Genomic DNA, 23,991 nt, shown 5'->3' with positions numbered 1-23,991 from the left:
CAATGAGTCCTTCCTCAGATACAGACTTGGAAGTCGAAGTTCCTTTGAGTAGCTTCAGACTGCATTTATTTGTACCTTTAACCCGAAGTTCAGTCTCAAAAGCAGACCAGACCATCCATGCCACTGGACACATTTTCATGAAACACTTACTAGATCACAATAAAGGAAACCAGGGCCCGCACGTGCTGCTTAGCATCTGGTTTTGTAACGTGTGGAGGAACCTGATGATACAGCTCCAAATGATTAGAGGATGCTAGATGGCATATCATTTAATGCAGTGTTGCTCAGACTGCGGCCTCGAGTTCCCTCAGGACTTGTTAAAGCACTCATTGCCGGGCCCATCTGAGAGTCTCTGATGGGGGTGGAGGGGTGGAAAGAGGCTGAGAATTTGCATTCTTTTTAAAAATTTTATCTTATTTTAATTGTTCAAGTAGAATTTTCTGTCTTTTACTCCCATCCCAGCCCACCCCGCCAGCCCTCCCCACCTCCCTCCTGTTTCCACTCCCTCCCTTGTTTTTGTCCATGTGTCCTTTATACTTGTTCCTGCAAACCTTCCCCTTCTCCGCTGCAATTCCCTCCCCTCTCCCCTCTGGTCACTGTCAGCCTGTCTGCATTTCTAACAAATTCCCAGGTGATGCTGATGCTGCCGGTCTGGGGACCACACTTTGAATAGTGTTGATTTAATGTTTTAGAAGACAGTGTTCTTACACCTGGCTACACTTTAGATCACTGGATGCTCAGGGCACTCTCCAGATTAACTCCCCTTGGCTGTCTGATCATGGGTCCCAAGTGTCAAGCCACCCAGGGGATTCCAGTGAGCAGTCAGCTCAGTGAGCCACTGTTCTAAGCAAGTGCAGCTCAACTTTTAATCCACTTACTGGGAGGTGAAATGTTTAGCCGCATCCCTAGCCTGTACCCAGCAGATGCTACTAACAGCCACCCACCTGGTTGTGACAGCCAAAAATGTCTCTAGACGGTGCCCAGTGTCTCCCGGGGTGATGGTGGGGGTAAATACCTAGCCCTGTTCAAAACCACTGGAGGAACGTGACTTACTGAGGCTGGACTTAAGGACCCCTGTGCCCTTTGTCACATTTTTCTGTTTAACGGGAGCTTTATTCCTTTGAACAGGAGGAGAACCATTTATCTACACTGCTCCTATGCCTGGAAGAGGCCGCACAATGAGAGGAGTCATTCCTACCAGGATGAATTAAATATTAGCTCCTTTGCTTAAGGCAGGGGAAGGTGGCAGGGTGAGATGAAGCAGTGGGAGCCTGACAGTTTGGGGGTTTAGGGTGGGGCAAAGAAGTGCCCCAATAATTTTCTCTATAATGGATTTTGAAAGGCATCAGTGATAGCTTTATTTCTAAGTGAAACTTTGCTCATCCTCATTTTCAATCATCTCTGAGTTTCAAAAAAAAAAAAATCGAACACTTCAGCTCCTTTCTGTTGAATGAAGTTTTTGGCATATGACCTTTTAACAAGCCCATGAATAATTCTCTTAATTGACTGGCCAGTGATGTTTTTATTCTAGGTGTCCTAGCAGTTCAGTGATGGCGCACACACTCCAACCCCCACCTACACACCCACCGACAAGCTGTTAAATCAGTGAGGGATGCAAATTGCATGTCTCTTTCTTGGTTTTCAATCGGAAGCCTTTCTTACACAAAGCATGTTAATGGTTAATAAAATTACTGGGTACACACACGTCAGTCTTTATCCACAGACCCTAATTCTCTAATTTGGTTGAACCACCTCTGATACTAGCGGTGCAGATTGGGTGTCTGGTCGTAATGACCCAGGGCCTCATTACACAAGCCCTGTTCGGGCCATGTCATTCTTTCCCATCTGTCAGGAAGCCAGTGGCCTGGTAATTAGGAAGGGGGTGGGCACGGCAAGGGCTGCTCAGAGCCTCGCAGTAGTTTTCTTTCAACATCTGTGGAATTCGATCTTTCTTTCCCCTTTGTTTTAAAAAAAGCAGTCAAAGGTTACTTTAATTCAAAATCATTGGGCAGACAAATTAGAGGAAACTGGGGTAAGTCTCAGATAAGCCAGTAGAATAATTATGGTGGGAATAATAAATGACTCTCCTCTTTATTACTCCCATAATTATTTGCCCCATGTGGCTGGTGGACTGTTGTTATGAGGTAGATTCTGTTGTTGGCAAAATAAAGACCACAGTTGGTAAAGTCTCTGTTGGCCTCCGACATGGGCACAAGTAGGTTATTTGCAAACATGCCCTCGTAATTTCTGGTTGTGGGGCTTTGGGGGCCAAATGACCTGACCCATGCACCCGTGAAGCCCTAGTGTGCTGACAAGTGAGACACTGTTCATTTATAAACCTAACCTGCTTAGGTGAATTTCATTTCCACCTTTAGGAACTGTTTTCCCCAAATAAAGGAATGCATATTTGAATGCTTTTCTTCTTACTGACCTACTGAGGACATTTTGTTTTGTTTAGTTTAAGGGAATGTTTATGTTTCATGTAGCAGAGCCCATCTCTGCTTGTGGAGGAAACAAACCTGGCTCTTGGCCTCAGTAATATACTAGGACAAACAAAGATCATCAAAGTGCAGTGTCTGCGCCTCAGACTGCAGGGTGCTGCGGAATCATCAGTGGAGGTTTTAAAGCAGGATGACAGCTAATGGGGGCGGGAGTGGAGGGACTGAGGAAAAAGGAAAAAGGCCTCATGGACATGGACAACAGTGTGGTGATTGTTGGGGGGAGAGGGTGTAAGGGGACTAAATGGTAATGGAAAAAACCCACTAAAGATAAAAAAAAATAAAAGAAACCCAAAGTCTGTGCCCAGCCCCCTCTAGAAATTTCCTACAGGTCTGGGTGGGGCCATGGAATGTAACATGTAGGAGATGCCTCAGACCGTGCTTTGGACAGGCAAGGACAGCGTGAGATGAGAAGCACGATGATGAGTGGCTGCAGCACGGGCTTCTGGTGACACGGGTGCGCTGGGTCCACAGCCCAGCTGGACAGCCCTTTGTACCTTAGTTTCCTCAGGTGCTCAAGGCAGTTGAAAATATCTGTCCTGTGGGACAGTTGGAGGAATAAAGGGCACAGGGTGGGCGGTGCATGGGTGTTCACAGGCAGAGCTGCGCTCACCGTCTGAAGGAGCAGCTCTGCCATCTGATGTGCCCACCGAGTCATGCTCATTGGTGTGCTCTCCTTAAGGGAAGCTTTTGTTCACCCTTTGGGCGCAGAGTTTGCGGTGGCCTTTCTGTGAGTTCATCGTTGCTCTTTCAAAGCTGTTTCCCATCTATCAGTTCAACTTGTGTTACCCCTTTGGTCCTCTTGGCTCTGTGGGTTGGCCCCCACTCGATGGGAACCTGATGTCTGTCCTCTCAGCACCACCAAGGAAAAGTCACATGCCGCAAAAGGACTCAGAGCAGGGTTTCTCAACCTTGGCATGGCTGACTTTTCAGACCAGATAATTCTTTGTGGTAGAGGCCCGTCCTGTACATCGCAGGATGTTTGTCAGCATCCCTGGTTTCTACCCACTAGATGCCCGTAGCACTTTCCAAAGTTGTGACCATAGAACATATCTCCAGACATGGCAACCTGTCTCCTTGTCCACCTGGGGGAGGGCAGAATCACCCCAAGTGAGAAGTGCTGACTTAGAGTCACACTTCTTTAGAACAGAAGTTCCTAAGTCTCTTGCCTCATCAGACACCTGGAGAGCTTTGTGAAAAGAAAAAGCAAAGAAAATGAACAAATACCACTTGCCTACACCCTACTGCAGACTACAGGGGCAGTGACATAAAGGTGTAGTCCAGTTCTCTGAGTTTTTTAAGCCTCACAGAGGGTTCTGGTGAGCAGCCAGTTTGGGGTTTACTCAAGAGATTTACCATGAGGTCCCTTTGCCAGTGGCCCTGGGTGGACTTTCCTGGACAGTCTCATTCTAAAGAAGAGTTTCCACCTTCCCTTATGCGCTACTGGGGTAGTAACAGGAAAGTGAGGCTGGAGATGAGAAAGCATTTTGGACTTTATGGGGCAAGCTGTAGGCCCCTCTCACAGGATGATAGGGGTGTGGTCCAAGACAGTGAGAGAACTTTGTGTGTTTGGATCAGTTACATTTTGTGCATCATACATTTCTTTCACTTAAAAAAAAAAACAAGAAAAAACTTTGTGCCAGCTACCATGCTAATAAGCTCTGTTTGTGAATTTAACTCGCAGCAGATGTACCGTACACGGACGATGGCTCTGTGTCAGAGAGAGGTTAAATAGCTCTCCTGCGGTCATGCACTGTTGCTGAGTGCTGGTGCCATAGTGTAGCCAGATGCTGGTTCTGGAGCCTACTCTTTGCACGCTACTCTCTACTGCCTCTTTTCATAGCAAGAATGAGGACTCAGGCAGAGCTTCCACCGTGGGTGCCAATAGTCAGGGCATTATGATAAACCTCACAGAAACCAAGTACGATCATTCCTTATCAGAGGTGTCCACAGCTTTAATTAACAAACTGACATATTATCTACTTGGATTCTCTACTTGGGGGAATGTGTGGATAGATCAAATACAGAGTGACAGGTTGTCTTATTAAAATGGTCCCCCACACTGGCTAGTGTGGCTCAGTTGGTTGGGTGTCGTCTAGCAAAACAAAAGGTCACTGGTTCGATTTCTAGTCAGGGCACATGCCTGGGTTTTGGTTTTGGTCGAAAGGCAATCAATGTTTTTTTCTCACATCGATACTTCTCTCCCTGTCTTTCTCTTTTTCCTTCCCCTCTCTCTAAAAATAAATGAATAAAGTCTTAAAATAATAAAAGTAAAATGCCCCCCCCCTTGCTTCTCTAAGGTGGTGGTACATACAGTTAGATAAATGATAACGAGGCTTTTTTCCACCGTCACCCCCTCACCTTTATGTTGGCATGGAAGTTGGGTTTGCAGGTGACTTTGTCGAGGGAAGAATTGGTAATGTGGACTGTCTTTGCCTCTACCTTGTGCCCCAAACATGTGAGATACACAGTTGGCCACACCTGCCTCACCCTGCGGGCATGCCTGTGTTTTAAAGGTCGCTCTCAGACTCCTTTTTGCCGCCCCGATGGAGCTTTTCCAGATGACTGAGCACTGAGGTCCCCCCTCTGTTCCGGACAGCACCAGCCACCGGGAGGACTGCTGGCCAGTTTTTCTGTGTTCATCTGGCCTCAGGAAGTTCATGTTTCTCCCTGCTCCAAACTCATCGCTGCCTCCTAGTCCACACTGAGATACAGCTTTCGTTTCTGTGCAGATTTGAGGAAGGCACAAACCTTGGCACCGACTCACCCAGGCCTCCTTCATGCACTGTACCCGGCTTTAAAGGCTGCCCCTCAAAGGAGGAGAAAAGCAAAGGATTTCAGAGACAAAATGCGTGATCATTTGAAGGAGGGAAGTCTCACTTTTTTTGTCTCTCCAACCGCATTTATATAGCTTGGTTTATTCATAGCCTTGTTCTTAGATCTGTGAGTTTTTTAAAGGGTAGTGGGCAATTGTAGTCCCCTACAGCAGTTGTGCCTACTTTGGTTGGACATTTGGGTTTCAGGGAATGGCCGAGTTCTGAGGGCTCAGGACAGATTTAATCTGCAAAATGAGGAGAATGTTGAAGCTCCTGTCTTGGATCTCCATTTGGTTTGTTCATGTGGATGCTTGCGCTCGCACTCTGAGTGTATCTCCAAGTATTTTGTTTCTTTTTGTTTTGACAATGCACTATGACTGTTCTTCTAAGTTCTTTCTGGAAGTCCCCCTGCCCGAGATTGGACAGGGATCCTAGGAGTAATCCCAGGAAGCGGGAGTGAGGGAGAGGGGAGAGTTAGACATGAAGAAAGGAAAAAAGCCCAGAAGGTATTATATTGCAGTTACTTCTGTGGTGGGGTCAGTCCTGCCCTTGCCCCTGTGAGGGTTGCTGTGCCGCCCCGGCAGGCACTAGGCTGGGAGCCATCTGCTGCGAGGCAGCAGCTATGATCTGAGCTGGCCGAGGGGATGCAGTGTGGCTCCAAAGGCATCTGCCGTGCCTCCTTGGGCCTTGCAGTCTTTCAGGGGACTCCCAGTGGTTAAAAAATATCCCACCTGTGTTGACTCTGAGATTTCCTTGCATTCCAGCCAGTTACACTTAGGTTTCTTAATTTCTCCTCCCCTAACATGGGTTGGATGACAATGAATGTGTCAGCGCTGGCATTTCTCTCTTGTGATGGTGTGACTGACAGCATTGGCTTGCACTGCTGATTTAGGGACCAAATCAACTGTGGGTCTGTACTTTGTAGGGAAGTCTTAGCATGTTTGAGTCTAGTAAGAAATAGCACTGTAAAGTTCTAGAATGTTTAGGAGGAACTAGTCCTTCCAGTGAAGGCTTTTAGAATTAACTATTAATGAACATCTCCCAGTTATACAGTGGGCTACAGTGTATTAATACTCTGCAAATAATTTAAAACCATTGTTCTGTTTAGAAAGCTAGTTGCCCAAATCAGTGGATGAAGCACACTTTTCTTTTAAAATGCTCTCTTTCTGTATTCTCTATTTTTTATCTCTTACTCTGAGAAATGTCACTCTTTAAAATAGTTGACTGTGTAGGTCACAGAGAAGTTGAAGAAATAAGTAAAATCCAGGCAAAAACCTGGTGAATCTTTCTTGCTATCTGACAGCTTTGTAGTAATATATAAAAGGAAGCCTATTATTTCAGTGAGAAACTCCTCTTTTATTCTAACTTGCAGTAGGTCAACAATACCTACCATTCAGTTCTTACATTTTGGTTTTACAAATAAATCTGTGCCTCAAACCTGTTGGTTTGAAATAAAAATCTTTACTGAGTGAGAATTCCTTCCCATTGCTACATTTAGATTAGAATTTGAGAGTATTAGGACCTTGGTGATTAAGTCAAATTTGCTAATTTTCAGCAGCTGAAAATGAGGCCTAGCAAAGTCTTACTAGTTCCCTGTTCTTCCCAAGTTAATGACAAGGATAGACCCAGAATCCAGGACTCCTGGGTCCCAACCAACTGCAGCCACTTCACCCCCATGGCAGCAACTTCACCAACTCCAGCAATACTGCTGTTTACATTAGAGTATTTTGTGCACAGAAATGTATGCAAAATTTGTGTATTAAAATTCACAGACACTCAGATAAAGAAAAGTCTAGCTTGTCTCTGTTTCAAGGTTCAGATTTGGATTTGAGCCCCAACTCAACTACTCACTGGCTTTGTAACCCTGGGCAGATCACTCTCTTTCCCAGAATCTCCATCTCTCAGCCCTCCAACTTTCAGGTGGCAGGCAGCACTGATGAGAAGTCCATGAAAGTTCTCCGTAAGGCACAAACCCTCACCCACGTGCCAAGGGCTGTGTGCCCCAGAGAATCCATGCCTCTAGGATTCTGCTTCAGGTAGGGGATGGCTAAGTGGTGGGTTTCAACGGAATTCCCAGCTATGGAAGAAATGCAGTGAGGTTAAATTAGAGATGCTATCTTTAGTATTTTACATATACTCTATTTCCTATTAGTGACCTGTGGCGTTTTATCCATCATATTTATGTTCATGTTAATTTTGAAAGGGAAGTGGTAATTTTATTATTCCCGTTTTACTTACAAGTGAATTGGGTCCTGGAAAAGGGGACGTGGACAGGTGAACATGGTGGCAGCGTCCCTGTTGCTCTGGCGCACTGCCGTAACCCACCAAAGGGCACACCGTGCACGCAGTGGCCCTCCCTGTCAGGACAGACGGCGGATGCACACTTACAACTGGCTAACTTGTGCCATCAGGTTTGAGACTTGATGGAGATGAGCATTTGACATTTTATGAGATACAATAAAGGGGGATACCAAAAGTGATGGAGTTGCAGAAGCCATTTTTAGAAGTTTTCTTTCCATTATAAAGGTATAACATACAGAAAAGTAGAAGGAAATTTCATCTTCTCACCATTGTTAATTTTGTGTATTTCCTGCCACAAATGTTTCCCTGGCTCTGGATTTGTTTTTACATGTTTTAAATCTGTATATGTACAAGTTCATATCCTGCTTTTCCACTAAATATTTTATCTGCCTGACACTTATGTTATTGACAAAACCAATTTTAAATGGCACCCGATAGTGTACTAAATTGACATATCACAGTGATAAACTTAAACACTCCTTTCGTGGCATATTTAACTTCCCCACTTCTAAGTATAATTAATGCCGTTGTGAACATTCTTCTGCAAAAAGCTTTTTCTTTGGGGATAGATTCCCAGAAGTGGATCAAAGAGAAGGAAAAATTTAAATCAATTACTTTAAATACTATAATCAAGTAGGTTAGGAACACTGCAGGGTAGGTTACCAAGGAAATGTTAGAGTATTTCTGTAGGAATGAAAAGAAAGGAAAGAATCAATTACCCAAGTCCCGCTGATCAGCGTGTGTCCTGAGGTGCAGAGCTCTTGGTTTCCCACAGAGACAGGCAGTTGAGTTGGTGCCTGATGCCTCCAACATGGGTAGCAGTTCCTGAGATGAGGGGAGGCCTCTACTCTTTTTTTTATTATTCAGTAAGAGCATGCATTCAAGAAATGTTTTCTGTGCACATCTATGATATTGAGATTGTCTGATTTTTCTGGCTGGATTAAAACTGTCTGATTCCTCTTTTCCATAATAAAGCTGCCATCAGACCAGTGTTCTGCAATGGTCCTTAAACAGGCAGCTCCCTGCTCCTGTTCCAGGTGCTGCTTTTTTGAGACAGCCTTTTGCTTCCACTGCCATAAGGTAGTTTTCTTTCAAGAATCTTGTATCTGTCAGCTTTGCCGAAGTAACAAACATCCCTGAAATCTCATTGACCTACACTATAAACATTAATTTCTCAGTCACTCGCCGCTTAAGCTGAGGTTTGACAGTGGCCCTGTGCCATGTGAATTCTTATTCCATGTCTTGGACTAATGGAATAACTCCTCTCCAAGGATCATGGTTCCTGTGGCACAGGATGGAAATGAGGCCAAGCCAACCAGGCAGAGCTTCTGCTCAGGTGCCTGTGGTGTCATCTCCTCTCACATACTATTGGGAGATGCAAGTCACACCACCAAGCCTGATGGTGGGTAGAATGTACTGTTCCTCTAGTACCTAGCAAAGTTGGGAATGTGAAGTTGAGATCAAATTGTTGTGAATGGTGATGCAGTCTATAACAGGCCTACTAGAGATTGATCTTCTTGTTTTCTTGTCTACTGCAGCATGGAGCTTGGCTCAGTGCATGAACTACATTGATCCTAGTATAAAAGAGTTTCCAGAAACAAAGGGTTTGTTGACCTAGTTGGTGGCTGGAGGTCCTCTTCATCACTGTGGCAGGTCATATTTTCTGAAAATGACCACAGCAATAACTTTCTGGGTGTTCTTTTTCAGTGTCACCCTGTCACTTCTCCATTAAGAGATAGCATCACTTTCCCCTCTCCTTTTACCTTAGTCCTATGAATCACTTAGAACCAACAGAATGCTCTGGCAGGGTGCTGCATGACTTCCAAGGCCTGGCTGCTTGTCCCTGATCCTCCTGAAATGCTTGCTCTGGGGGAAGTGAGCCATCATGTTGGAAGCCCAGCTACCCCAAGGGACTGGCTAACCACTCTGGTCCACAGTTCCAGCTTAGCACAGCCTTCCAGCCATCACTACTGTGGGATGACTTACCTCTCTGGGTTCAGTCCTAATTATTGATCTTGGATTCAAAATCCAGGGAAAGAAGCTCTGGTCAGCCCAAGCTTAGGTTGGGTGTCTTGGTTCGAGGCAGGGTGCAATGACTGTCTGCCTTCTTCTTGAGGAGAGTTGGGCCTGAAGGGAGAGTCGAGGCTCATCACCAATGGGGGAGTGGATGGAGGTCAGGACCAGCAGATGTTCACAATAGATATTGCCTGCGTCAGCTGTTGGAAATACAGATGTGTTTATCATACCACATTATTTTCAAAGCTGTGGGGGCTCTGCATGGTGCTCGTGAGCGAGTTCTACAACATAGCACATGAGGTTCTTCAGAGTGGGCCCTTGCCCACCTTTCTGCCCATCAGGATCCCTCACAGAGACGCAACCTTCACTGCAGCCTTACTGAGGAAGGCACTTGTGATTTCTTAAAACGATCTTGTCTGTTTTCAAGGCTTTAAACACGATCTGTGTGCCAGCGACTCTCAATTTATGTTACCACTTGAACTTTTTTCTTTGAAGCTAAACTCCTGTCTCTAATTGCCTTCTCAACACCTTGACTTTGATGCCTAACAGACAGCAGTGCACACTTAGTGTATCTAAAACTGAACTCCTGATGGGTGTGCCACCCACCACCCCTAGCCCTGCTTTTTCACTTCTCCTGCAGTCTTCTCATCTTTCCATCCTTCATTTTTCTCAGGTCAAAAATCTTGAGTCATTATTCACTCTTGTTTGTTTCATATTACACATGAGAAAAGGAATATTTTGCACTTTCAGAATATGTCCCTGAGTGCACTGAAACTTGAAGAATCAGAATATATCCAAAGACCCACCCTTCAGTGCTGCTGCCCTGACCCACAACACCCTCGTTTGTGGCTGCCTCACGCGTGTACTTCAGCAGCTGCTGCCTGTCCTCCCTGCTCCTGCCTTTGCTGGCCAACAGCCATCTGGTTAGGACACGTCACACCATGGCATTCCCAAGTGAGATCCCCCAGTGTCTTCCCATCTTTGGAGACGCCTGACTCCTTTCCATGGCTGTAAGACTCGGCGCGATCCTCACCTCTGACTTCCCTTCCACCATTTTCCTCCTTCCTCACTCCTCCTTGACCCACTGGCTGTCTTGATGTTCTTTGACCAAGTCAAGCAAACATCTGCCTGAGAGCCTTGTTCCTCACTGTTCCTGGAAGGTTCTAACCCCATGAATCTGCATGACCTGTTCCCTAGAGTGGCGGCTGGCGTGGAGGGGGTTTGCTGTGAAAGGTGCTGAATGAATGCACCTGGAGAGGCCTTTGGACAAATTTCCCTTTCCCTGTAACATGCTCTCGTCCCTCCTTACCAAGCTTACTTGTTTTGGTTCTTTCAAAGTCAACTCAAATCTCAACTTCTCTAGAAGATTCCAGTGTGATTTAGATGCCCTCTTTTTCTACTCTTTGAAGAAAAGGACTGCATCTTACTTGTCATTATGCAATGACTAGTTGTATACATTAGTGTATACTAGTTGTATACAATATTGCCTGGCAGGTTTATTGGCATCTGATGGACCTTCAGTAACTCTCCTTCAATGTCCACATTGATGCGGTGTTTGTTTTAACTGGTGGTATTCACACTGTTTTAAAAAACGCAAAAAGCAGGATAAGGCATGGAGGGAAGAGCAAGTCTGTGTTCCCATGTGTTTTCTGCAGAGGCTGTTACCACTCTTTTTGGTATCTGCCCGAATATGCCCTATGCATAGGCAGATGGCTGTACATCCAGTAAACATTTAAGAAAAAATTGAAACTGATGCACAGATAATTTACCTGACATTGAAAATACTTGGACTAACCAGTTTGTTAAAGTAGTAAGACTTCTGAGTCTTCTTATTCTCCTGAGAAACATATGTTTACCCTCAAACTATTTCTGAAATCTTTCTAAGACCTGCTAGTCCATTTCTTACTTCATTGGGTCCAAGGGGGTGAATAAAAGCAAATCTGCCCTGGATCTCACAGGGACTGGTAGAAAGCAGCCCTCTCTCCCCGCCTCCCCTGCTCTGGCCCTCTTGTAACACCCTCCCTGGGATCGTTGCCGTCACCTTCCCTGTGGTCTGTTCTCGGCAGAACAGACAGAGTGGTCCTGTTTAAATGAGTCATTTCTCTGCTCAGTCCTTTGGTTTCCCATCCTATTTGAGTAAAAACCCAGGTACTTAGCATGACCTGAAGGCCGTGCATGGCCGCTGTGACCCAGCCAGGCTCGCCTCGTCCCTGCTCACGGAACCTGCTGGTTCCCTTCCACGGCAGCCTTTGCCCTCCTCGCCCTCCGTCCCGAGTGCTGTTCTCTGGGTGGCTGTGCAGCTCGCCCTCCCATCTCTTAGATCTTTGGATAAATGTCCTCTCCTTAGAAGTGTGACTACTGTATATAAAACAACACTCTCATTATTCTCCTCCTTTATTCTGCTTTATGTTTCTATGCATAATGTGATTGTTCACATGCTTATTGTCTGTCTCTCCTCCTGTAAGCTCCACACCAGCAGGCCGTTGTTTGTTTTCCTATCAACTTCTGAGTCCTTGCCCCCCAGTGCAGTCAGCATTGGGGGGTATTTTCTGATGCTTGAAAGAGCTTGGGCTGTGAGTCTCAGCATGCACTACCCTGGCAGGGTCTCTGGAAGTAGAGGTACTGGGTATGGCCTGGTAGCCTCAAGATGGGGTATCCCTGTGTGTTTCTCTTCTTCCATCTCTGTACCCTAGAAACAACATTGTGAAACTCGGGGGCCCCAGGAAAATGGTGCTGGGAGCCCAGGCTACGGACGTGCTTCTTCAGCTAGGCGCAGTGTGTCTGGCTGTCTGGACATTCCTTCTCGAGCTTAACACGTCCCAAAGTAGACTCACCATCAGGTCCCCACCCCAGCCTCACGTCGCCTGCTCTTGGATGTGCCACCACCACTTCCCTTTTGGTTTCTCTCCAAGCCGAGAGTAGCCAGCTTGCATCCTTCTCTGCTATGCACAGCCATTTGGTTACCCAGTCCCACTGAGGCTGCCTTCCCAGGGCCTCCCCAATTGATTCCTGTCAGCTGTCACGGCTTCTGTGTAAGGAGTCATCACTGTGTTTTCTTGGCTATTAACATGTCTCCTAGCTGGTTCACCCACCTCTAGTTTCTTTCCCTTCAGCCCGGCCAAACCCCAACCCCAGTCAGAGTCTCTGGGTAGAGTCCGGATCACGTCATGGGCCTTCCTTGCTTAAAGTCCTTTGTGACCTCCTGCCACCACTGCAGGCTTCCTTAGCCTCAGGCATGGGTTCTACCTTGGTGACTTTTGCTCTGTGTGCCACCTATGCTGTCGCTATTTAAGTTTGATCATACTTAATTTTTTCCCCAGGCAATAATATTCTTGCAGACGTGGGGTGACAATCAGGTTTCTCTAATGTGCGCTAAAATACGTAGCTATTGAATACAACATGCTGGTTCACGTATCGCCTAAGAGCCATTGAGCGTATTGTAGGTGTTGTGCCCACCATCCTGAGGGGCTTCCAGGACAGAAAGGGCCCTTCTGCGTGAGGCCCTCGCATTGCTGGTCCCCTTTGGCCACACACTCCAAGAGCAGCATCTCCATGTGGAGCTTTCCCTGAAGCAGGGAACCTGCAGTGCTGTGTCTTAACACTTTTGCCCACAATGTCTGCTCTGTCTGGGGTGCCCGTCACAGCCTTGTAGCTTCTTGGCTTGATGACTCCCGTCCATTCTTTTAGTCCCAGCTTCGGCGTCCCACTGCAGAGCCATCCTTCCTTCCAACCTTGTTTCTGTCCCTTGTTTTCACGTCCGTAAGGAAGGACTGCCCTGTCATGCTTTCCAGGTTTCCCGTCCCACACTTGTGCTCTGGGATCCTGGGGATGGAGTTTGTTTGCCTTAGCCCCAGGGCTTGGATGTAGACTTTAAAATATGGATGACTGAACTAACTAACAAGCCAAATAGAGACAAACTCATGGATGGGGAGCAGGTTGATGGCTCTGGGTGGGGGTGGGAGGGTGGGGGGTCTGGGAGTGGAGGGATGGAACAAAAAAGGAACAAAGAGAGAAAGAACTCATGGACTCGAACAATGGGATGATTGCTGGGGACGGAGGGTGTGGTGGGGGTGGAGGAAGGTATAAGGGGATAAATGGTGATGGAAAAAATAAGTAAAAATATAAATTAAAAAAAATGAATGACTGAAGTTCAAATCCCTTCCTAAAATACAGTTACCCCAGCTGTGACTGGGATTACTTGACTTTAACTGAGTACAGGAGGGAGACTTGGCATGTGAACCTTGGGAGCAGGGCGTTCACTGGAGGGAGAGAAATGATGCATTGACTGACTGAAGGTACAAAGGCACGCTGCCCCCCCGGAGCAGAGCCCACTGGCTCACGACATTTACCTGGTTGGGGTGCGTAGCTTCAGGGCTTCTCTCTCTCTCTTGCCCCCTCCCTCTCTCCTTCTCTCCCGAAATTCTGTTGTACTGTACTGCTCTAGAATCTAATTCTTTAAGAAATCCCCTTGTTGACTTTTGTCCCCCAAGTTGAAGCCAGGAAAACAGCCCTATCTAAATGAGATTTCACTTGGGTGGGTTTAGTCACCTTGCATATTATTACAGATATAAGCAAAGGGCCATTTGTTGAGTAAGGAGAGGACTTTAGTGGTTACGTGGCGAGGAGAAGGACTATCTTCCCATGGAGAGTGTGTGGCTCAGAGACTCTGGCCTGAGTGCTGTCCCTGGTCCAAGCCAGCCCCTGCCCCTTCCCGATTTGTTCCCAGTGCAGCAGGTGGATGGGGCTGGAGATGGAGAAGAGAGATGGGGGCGTGGGAGGAGAGGGGAGAAAGGGCCTAGAGCCTCCGAAAGTCGAGAAAAGGAGGTAAGGTGAGTAAGAATAGGAAGAGGAGGAGGGAGCTCCTGCACCAGGGGAGGAGGTGTATGTTGGTAGTAATGGAGTGAGGATAGCCGGGAGCCTTGGGGGAAATGGAGGCTTTTTGGCATAGTCGTTACAGAGAAGGAGAGGCAGCTCATGAGCCTTCTTTGCTCAGTTTCTCCTTCCCTTTCTCCTGTCTTCAAGCTGATTTTGTTTGTTGCTTTGTTTAAAATGGCAGACTGCACAGAGACAGGACATAGCTACAATAAAACAGCACTAGAAATTGTGCATTTTTAAGTCCTGTGAATAATCGCCATTTGGCTGTTTTATTTTTCATTGTTTTACACCTGACAGTGCCCCAGATTATAAGTGCTTTGGAGACTAGAGTGAAAGATGATAAGTAAAACATTTATACTTTAAGCTGTAGACTAAGTTGGTTAATTGCCAGGGCTACTGTGATCCTGTGTAAATTAGGGGTGATTAGAAGAAAGTTCTCTTTGGAAAAGAAGTTAGAATTGGTCTGATGAGACTCAGGCTGTATTACTGTGAACCTCAGGCCTTTAAACCATAGTTGACAAGGGACCAAACTTTCAACCTTACGTTATTTTGGATGTGAGAGAATCTGTCAATACGTTTTGCTTTTACGATTTCAGAGGCAAAAATCAATGCTTACTTGCAAGCTTATTTATAGATTTAAAATGCTGTACCCAATTAGCAATCTGCACTCTTTAGCAGAAGGAAAAGAAAAGGTGCCAGTGCTTTAGCTATTTCTTTACAAGTCTTCTTTCAGCCATCAGCGTGTCTATGGCAAGACTAATACAGATGTAAACTAGAGTGTATGTCAGAATCACCTGACGGGCTTATTAAAACACAGTACAACACAGATCGCCGGCCCCTCCCCACCATTTCTGATTCATAGATCTGGGGTGGACTTCAGAATTCGCTGTTCTGACAAGTTCCCAGGTGACACTGATGCTGCTGATCTGTGGCCCACTCTTTGACAGCTGCCGGTCCTGCAGGAATTTAAATTCAGCTGCAGCCTGGATTGATTGGGGGAATATTTTTAAGGGGATGGTAGTTTAATGACCTCTTTTTGACTCAGTGTTTTCCTGTTCTGGAGTTGGGCAGGAGGGTGAAGGAGTCTGTGTTCATTCCAGTGATGGGGCTCCTTAGCAACTACCTCTTTGCCGGCCAGGCCAGCCTCTCCAGGTGGAGGCCAAGGCATGCTGATGGAGCATCACCCTCGCTGGTCCCCCAGCCTCCAAGCCGGGAAGCAGCATGCACCTGCAGATTCAGAAGCAGCTGTGTTTTCTCCTGACCCAAATCTCTGCCACATTCTGGAGATGATCCCCACCCCAGGACAGTGGTGGTGTGAGGATGTGCCATGGATGCCCAGAAACTTCTAGCAACTAGCTGACTGACAGGCAGTGGCCCCTGGGAGGGAGTCAGGAGAACTTGCTTCTATATCTGTGGGGACCTCATACTCCTTGGGTGACCTTGGACAAGCTGCCTAGTCCTTGAGTCCCCGGCCTTGACTGTGTTGATGAAACATACCTCTTCCCCTCCCAACCCGTGAAATAGCAGGAAAACAAAATCCTTGGCCTGGGGAGTGGCCTCTAGGGCATCTGTGAGTTGATGTGTGAACTTGGAGTGCCTGAGGAGAAAGCTGCTGTATAAATGCAATATATTATTAATAAAACGTCAAAAAATAGCATCACACCCTTTGCTAATAATAGCCGCTTTAGGCCGTGGAAGCTGATCTGACACGCAAACTCCCAGCAGTGGGGAAGGCAGGGAGACTGTGGTTTTTTAATTTGAAACACATTTAAAAGAAGATGAAAATAGGTTTTTAAAACATTATCAAGCATATTCATGGGTATATTCATGAAAAAGATACGATGGCAGTTTTATATAATTCAACTTTAATAAACCAAATCATCATTTTCTTTAGATTTTCATTACCCTTCAGAACTGCTTCACAATGTGGGTTATTCCATAGGCATTTTGGTGGATGTATTAGGAGTGTTTTTCCTCCTCCTACTAACATTGGTAAGTGGCTCATGTCCCTTAGATTCCGTGGTGGGGAGACATACAAATCAGCTAGTCATTACTTAATTAGTTAATTGTTACATCCCCTTTACAGACGGGTGAGGAACACCTGCTACTAGCTGGCACTGAGATCTGAAAATAGGGTTCTTGCCCTTAAAGGATGTGTAGTGTAGTTTTGAAGCAAGTTATTATATAAGGAGATTGTTGTATTCTTAATACACATCTCCTTAAGCCAAGTAAACCACACCCGAATCCACTTTGTGCACTGTGGAGGCATGCCAGCAGAGCCCTGGGAGATTCCTGTGGCATCCCTGTTCCCCCAGAGGAGTGTGGGGCTGGAAGCTTCTCAAGGATGTTGCAACAAACTGTCTGTAGAAGGGCTGGCACCCAAGTGGTGGCTGCCCTACCCACATCTCTGGGGGAGACAGCTGCTCCGTACACAGATACATATACTACGAGTCTCTCAGGGACCGTTAGACCCCATTCCTTCCTTACCAGCTGGGATGACTGCTCCCTCTCTGCCTCTGTCCATAGAGTTGTGGTTTTTTTAACCCAGAATGGAAGCTCCCTAAGGACGGGGCCTCCTCTGGCTCTGGGCAGGACCCTGAGCCCTAGGGCACAGGGGACTTGCCTGGATTCACTCCCAGAGATTCTGCTAACATTGAACTGGGACAGTCTCTGGGCGACTGTTCAAACAAACCCCTTGGAGAGTGCAGTGTGCCGTCAGGGCTGAGAAGCACTGAGCTGGTGGTTGATCTACCTGAAAGGGTGAGTCCTTGAGTCTCTGCTGATCACTCAGGGGTTTTTTTGAATGGAGAAAAAAAACCACATCACAAATCTCATCTTGGAAGCTTACCCTGACTTTAGGCTCTTTCCTCTAATGGGAAGCCTCACAGTCCCATTTGCTTGCAGGTAGAAATGGGCACAGCTGGCCCATCACTGCCTTCCCTGGGGCACAGCCAGAACTCGGGCCAGTAGCTTTGGAAGCGTCGATCCACCGACCTCTGGGAATCCCTGGTCTTGCCCTAATATCTTGTCACTGAAGGGCTTCCAGTGGGCATACCTGGTTCCCCTATGACTCCCCTCTTGGCCGCGGCCCCCTTCACCCTGATCGCCCTGCCAGGACTGTGCCAACCAGCCCTCAGCCCATGGCCTTGCGTCAGCATCCTTCACTCCTGCTGCTGTGTCAGTGTGTTCTTTTTGCCAGGATTATTGTTTCTCCCTCTCGAGTGTGAGTCCCCCGCCCCACCCACACTCATTCCAAGGATATATGGCACCCATGGCAGATTCCCATTTGATTTGTAGGCCCAGAACTTCAGTTGCTCAAGTCTGTACCAAACCCTCAGCTCATTCATTAACTTTTTTACATCCCTAGGTTCTTTCGTGGTGTGCCCCAGCCAGAATGATGCCTTCTTCCTGTCTGTGTTGTAGGACGAATAAAACCTACAGCTACAGTGTGGGTTAGGAGCCTATGAGGTAGATGCCGGCAGCTGTGTGTAGGGAATGTGTTTATCTACACGTTTGTTAGGGTTCCAAGTAGGTGCCACTTCAGTGTTAGGTGGGAAACTTTGGGCCATTCTGTTAGTCTAGAGAAGGGAATCCCAGGTAGTAAAGAGAGGTAATTTTATTTGACAGTGGGGGGAGAGGGCGGAGGAGGCCACTGAATGATTAGGATGGGACAGGAATGACCGAGAGCTAACTGTGGTCGTTCTTGCATTTTTTTTCTGTCTTTTCATTGTCATTTGGTATTTTGACCCTTGTACTATCATTCCCTTGTATTTGCTTTTATATCCCATCTTCTCCTGTGAGATTTTGTGTCTGGGGTGCCAGAGACAGCTCTGTGTCTGAGCCCCACAAGCTTCCTTGGTGCCCCTACACCTCACTGTTGGACCTTGCTCCCACCTTCTCCTGTGCTGGGTATCTTAGTTGATCTCATCCTAACTTCTCTCCCCTCATATCTGTCTCAAGAATTGTTCCATCTTGCCCTGGCAAGATTGCTCAGTGTGGTTGGAGCATCATCCTGTACATCAAAAAGTTTTCAGTTCAATCTCTAGTCAGGGCACATACCTAGGTTGAGCGTTCTATCCCTGGTCAGGGCATGTACGGTATGCAACCAATTGATGTTTCTCTCTCCCTCTCTCTCCCTTCCTCTTTCTCTAAAATCATTAAGAAACATATCCTTGGGTGAGGATTTAAAAAAATAGAATTGGCCATTTTGTCATAAATACTCTCTGTCTTTTGGTATTAACAGATCATTCTTCCTTTTTCTCTGTGGTAAAATCCAAAGGTGTCTTATCACCAGACAGAGACATCCAGCGTGGACTTTTGTTTTTCTTTGTTTAAGCCAGCATTCGTGCGTTACTTTTTTATACTCTGTGTCTTATCTGATTTCATCTTCAGGTAGAAAATGTTCCCATTTGGCAGGTGTGAAAATAGAGGTTAAAAGGAGTCAAGTACTTGATCAAGATCAAACAACATGTTAAATGATAGAGCTTGGGATGTCTTGTACTAGAGCCTCCACTCTTTGCTCTTGAACTCTGCACCCTCCAGCTGGAGGAGGAGTGAACTGTGTTGCCAGGCTGGGGTGTGGGGTGGGGGAATGGGGGAGTGGGATTTCATCACCTTGGAGATTCTTCCATGCCAGCATCCATGGACAGCTGTGAGATGATGCAGGATGGTGAGCCTCTTTCCCATGATGATAAAATTCTGAATCATTCTCTTAGAAAGGGTTCACTACCAATTCTGAGGCTGTGGGTGGTCACATTGGGAATGCGGCAAATTATGATTGGGTCTCAATGCCTTGGATTGCATCTTTGTCACTGTTCATTATGTAAATCAGCAGAGTGGAGTTCTCCTAGGTAAGTTTCTTAATGTTTTATTTATTTATTTATTTTTGCAGAGCCTGTGTCATCTTGGGGGTGATATTTCTTCTGTCATCCATCTGTATAGTGGTCAAAGCCATCCATGACCTCTCAACTAAGCTGCTCCCAGAAGTGGTAAGGTCCTTCTTCTTTCTGAAGAATCCATCTCTCCTGTGTTACCCCTCTTCGCAGATTTACTGGCGGAAGTTGGGCAGGTGGAAAGAGAATACACACCATTTTAGGAGTCCTGAAATGTGAATGACTTGGGAGAGAGAAGCACTAGGCAAGATGAAAAGACTTCATATAGTTGCACCTGTAGTGGGTTCTGTGTCCCTCCCCTTAGCTTTTTGACTATTTTTGAAAACAAGATGATGTCTTTCATGTAAAGAGAAGCGGGCTGAGTTTTACATAACCATGTGACCCAGTCTGTGCTATTGAATCTGCTGTCCTGTGTGTCACCAGCTTAATGATCGTTGCGATGAGAACTATTCCTTTCCTTCGCACCTCATACACAGATCTGTTTGGGTTTTTGTCACAGTTGACGTTCGAATGCAGACATCGGAGGACACAATTTCATACTGAAGTGTGTCTCTGACTGCTTTGTTCTATGGGTGAGAATCATTACCTGGCCTCTGATGCTCCCCCTACCCCCCTTTATGAATGCTGAGAAAAGAACTGTTTTTAGTCTCCTATCAGGCTATCCTCATATAAGGCAGCAGATTTACTTACCGGGACATGAAGATGCTGCCATCACCGTGATTCTCTATATACAGGGTGGGGAAAAAGTAGGTTTACAGTTGCTTGTATGGAAAATAATACAATAATTAATAAATAATAATACAAGAATAAACTCTGTGTTTCATGTACTCACAATTATAAACTTACTTTTGCATCACCTGATACAAGTTGCATAGTGATTTAAATGCAAAAATAAGAGCTCTTAGGATGTGACTGGATTTGAGCTCGGCTATGTGTACCATCTTAATATAAGGCCTAAATTGTTAGACTTTTACTTTTAGTTACAGGAAAGTATGTTAATTCCTTTTGGGATAATGTGTAATGTGTGTGAGTGCGCAGGTGTTTATGGGGAAGGTGAAAATGAAGTGGGATGTGGTACTGCATTTCATAGAGCTAGTAAAGCAACTGCTTTAAGTTGCTCCTCCCCCACACTGAGATTAGAGCCATTCCTTCGGTAACTCATCAGGATCGTAACTATTATTTATCGTCACAGATGGAAAAGCTTGTTCTCTAGTGTCTCAGTGACAGGAAGAAAAGATGGATACCAGGGTAGGAATGTATCTATCTATGGTTTTTAGTCTTGTTGAGCAGAACTGGTTCAAGCAAATATTGCTATTTATTATACTCTGTGCTCACCATCTCACTATTCTGTGGTTTCACCCTGATCTTCCTGGTTGCCTAAGATCTGGACTCTTTCATCCTTTTCCTCCATCAGACTTGCTGTTCTGTGTTCCATTCTGTCACAATCTGAAACTTATGAGATGTGTAGTCAGGAAAGCATTAAATGTGATTAATTAAGGTGTCGGTCAGATAGCATGCTTGCATTTTACAGGGTACAGAAATCTGACTCTAATCTAAATATTGTTTATTGGTGGGAATTTTCAGCGTAAGGCTAGTTGACACACCTGTTTATTCAAGCATTACAAATGAATTTCCAGCAGGACTGACCTGACGTGGAGTGGATAGCTGTGCTCCCAAGCCCTCACGGAGGCCTCCTTGTTTTCCCCCCGAGAGCTGAACAGTTTTTCACTGGGAACAGTCTCACATCCTAGGGTGCACATACTTCTACGAAACAAATCTTACCAGCTTGAATTCCACATTGAGGTATACATGTCTAATGCCCTGCCCCAGGCGGGGGGCAGAGAAGGTTAAGAACTTCATGATTTTGCCCAAGACTGGACCTGTCCTTGGAGAACTCACACCCACTGCATCTTTTATGTCTTAGTATGAGATTTAAAAATCATGCCCATTCGTGGGTATCCCTTCAGACCTCTGAAGGTTTTCTCTGTGTGTGTGTGTGTGTGTGTGTGTGTGTTTTAAGCCTTCAGTGTTATGGAAAGGCAACAGAGGTGCCTTCAAGCTGGGTGAGCTCCCTTATCCAGAGGGGAGGCCTTCTGATGAGTTGAGTGGCACATAGGGCCAGGTTAATGCTGCTAGGCTGGAGCCGATGCTAGTTTAATATTGGGTCTTTGATCCCCTGTGTCTGCTCTAGAAATCTGGGAAGGCAGTAGACTATAGCCGAACCACCAACCCATCCCCCAACCCCTGCAGAAATTCAGAATGAGTGTTTGTCCACAGGGCCTCATCTAAATTAGGAGTCACAGTCTCAGATGCCCTCCAAAGCCAGTCCAAAACCAGGAGAAATTGCCTAGGTCTGTGGCAACTAGGAAGTGTATGCCTGGGTGAGGGGTCACCCCCCGCTGCCCCCAGGTGGAGTTAGTTTCCCTGTGGGAATGTGAACCTGGGGGTTGTCAGAGCTCATGAGTTTTTAAGAGAAAGTGAAAACCTGTGTTCAGTGTGAAACAAATTGACAACTCTGGCTGGGAATGGGTGGCCAACTTCACACGGGCCCCATAAAGCACGCGTTCTGGCTGCCCGTGGCCTGTGGCAGTTGAAGCCAGAGAGACTGGTATTTAGGGCCTAGATACGGTGCACTTACGTCAGAGTTTCAGCTTCACCCTTGCCCTTAACTACAGAACTGCCTTTTCACATGCGATTTGTGTCAAGTTGTTACCAAAGGTCTGTCAGAAGCAGTATTTTCCCTACCCTGGTTCTGTTCCCCTGGCAGCTTTCTTTTTAATGTCAGCTGCATAATTCTCGGAGAGAGTAATTGCAAGAATGGATGAGTTTTGATTAAGACAGCTGCGCAGTTAGGAATTTCCTAACCATAAAGTTGGTTGGCCCTGAGCCGTGGTGGCATCTCCTGTCCCTTGGTGGCCTTGTCCTAGAACAGTCTGGCCAGTCCAGCTCTTGGGGAGCCCCAGGAACCTGTGGAGTCTGCTGCAAGGGCTTCATAATCATGGCGTAAGTCTGGTCCCTCGCAACCTGTATGCAGTCGCATTGGATCATTGATGAAATGAATCCCAAAGGCACTTTCTTGGAAGCCCTGTGTGAACCGTGGCTCTACAGTCAGGCAGAGTGGGCAGTGCCACAAGTGTGGTATTAGTGCTTGCCTGATGTTTGTGGGTGGTTTTGGAAAGAGCACCATCCTCTTCCTGGTTGTCTACCCTACCCATCATACCTTGTTTTGCTAAGCAGGGACAAGGGGTATACTTCACCTTTTTGGGAAGACATGGGGCTTTGAAAGTGAAGTGATCTTCCTGAGGCCATTAGCTGGCCAGTGGCAGAGCCTGGGTTTGAACTCTTTTCTCCTAGTCTGGGTCTGTCTGGGGTCCTGGTGCTGTGGGCTTACGTGGTCCTGCTCTTCTTTGGCTTTTCAGACCTGGACCTTCTGGTTTCTCTTCTTTTCTGATTTTTATTTTTGTTTGTTTTGTTTTTTATACTTCTGTAGTTTTTCTATCTTCTCATACTCAACAGTGGGTGCTGCCAAGGGCCATCCTACAGGCAGGGTGTCCAGATCCCTAGGTAGTCCCATCTCTGGCCCTTCAGGCTACTTTTGCCACCCCAACCCTTTCCCATGCAGCCCCCTGCCATCTGTGCCACTGGCCAGCATGTGCCTCCATTGCTTTGTCTCTTGAAACACCTATAGGTGGGTGAATTAAGTGCCATGGAAAATACAGTGGGACAAGCATGGGGTAAGGGAATCATGGGACACATGGAATTGAGTGGAAGGGAAGCTGCTTAGCAGGTGGACGTGATGAGGATGTGGTGGGCTGCCCTGTGTGAGGTGGGACTCTCTCTCTGCCGCTCTTGCCCCCGTGACCACCACAGGCCAGTCCCCTCATCTTCCTGACCCTGGGCCTCCTGATATGTAAAATGGAGACTATACTTATGTCAGAGGTTTCTGATAAGGGTCAAATTAGTAATTTAATTAAAATAATTGTCATTAGAAGACAGTGCTAACTATGCTCTTAACATTCTGGTTTTTTATATTTCTGAATTGCTAATCAAAGTTACTCCAATTTGTGGTCTGAGGTAATTCAGATTGGGTCCCTTTTGAGGTAGGAGATATTTAACAGAAGGAAATGAGGGAGTATGGTGGCATTCCCAGCAAACCTTGGGGACCAGGTGAGCAGTTTCACAGAGATGCTCCCCACCCTCAGGTCCTCTGAGCAAGCACCTCATCCATGGGAGTGAGTTTCTAAATGCTGTCTCAGTCCCTGGCGAGTACCCTGAGGCAGTGTAACTTTGAGGGTGAGGTTTGAGAGCTGAAGTCAGGCAGACGGATCTCAACTCTGTTACCCCCTCATTGGAGAAACCTGGGGCAGGTTGTTTCACCTTTTTCTGCCTCACTTTCTTTGTAAAATGGAAATAATTATGGCACCTTCTTTGTCAGGTTGTTAAGTAAACAGAATAAAAAGCATATAAGTAATGTGCTTAGCACATAACTATTGAATAAACGTTGGCTGATATTATTGGACTAGAGAAGCTTCTAAGGAAGTTGGCGGGCCTTTTGATGCCTTTAGTTCTGGAAGCTGAGACTCTATTGCACTG

At 46.3% G+C, this 23,991-nt stretch overlaps 1 protein-coding gene across 1 annotated transcript in view; it reads left to right on the top strand.

Moving 5' to 3' along the window:
- Positions 1 to 23,991, top strand: part of TMEM163 (transmembrane protein 163) — a 223,407-nt gene that overhangs the window by 160,118 nt on the left and 39,298 nt on the right. Inside the window, exon 5 of the mRNA XM_045826113.1 lies at positions 19,398 to 19,494. Within this exon, the coding sequence (XP_045682069.1) occupies positions 19,398 to 19,494 (97 nt within the window). The remainder of the gene's footprint in view (positions 1 to 19,397; positions 19,495 to 23,991) is intronic.

Source organism: Phyllostomus hastatus, unplaced genomic scaffold (assembly GCF_019186645.2).
Source record: "Phyllostomus hastatus isolate PE091 unplaced genomic scaffold, TTU_PhHast_1.1 phas_scaffold_60, whole genome shotgun sequence".
Classification (NCBI taxonomy): Eukaryota; Metazoa; Chordata; class Mammalia; order Chiroptera; family Phyllostomidae; genus Phyllostomus; species Phyllostomus hastatus.
Note: the sequence above shows the minus strand (reverse complement) of the source record. Positions and strands in the feature narration are given on the sequence as shown.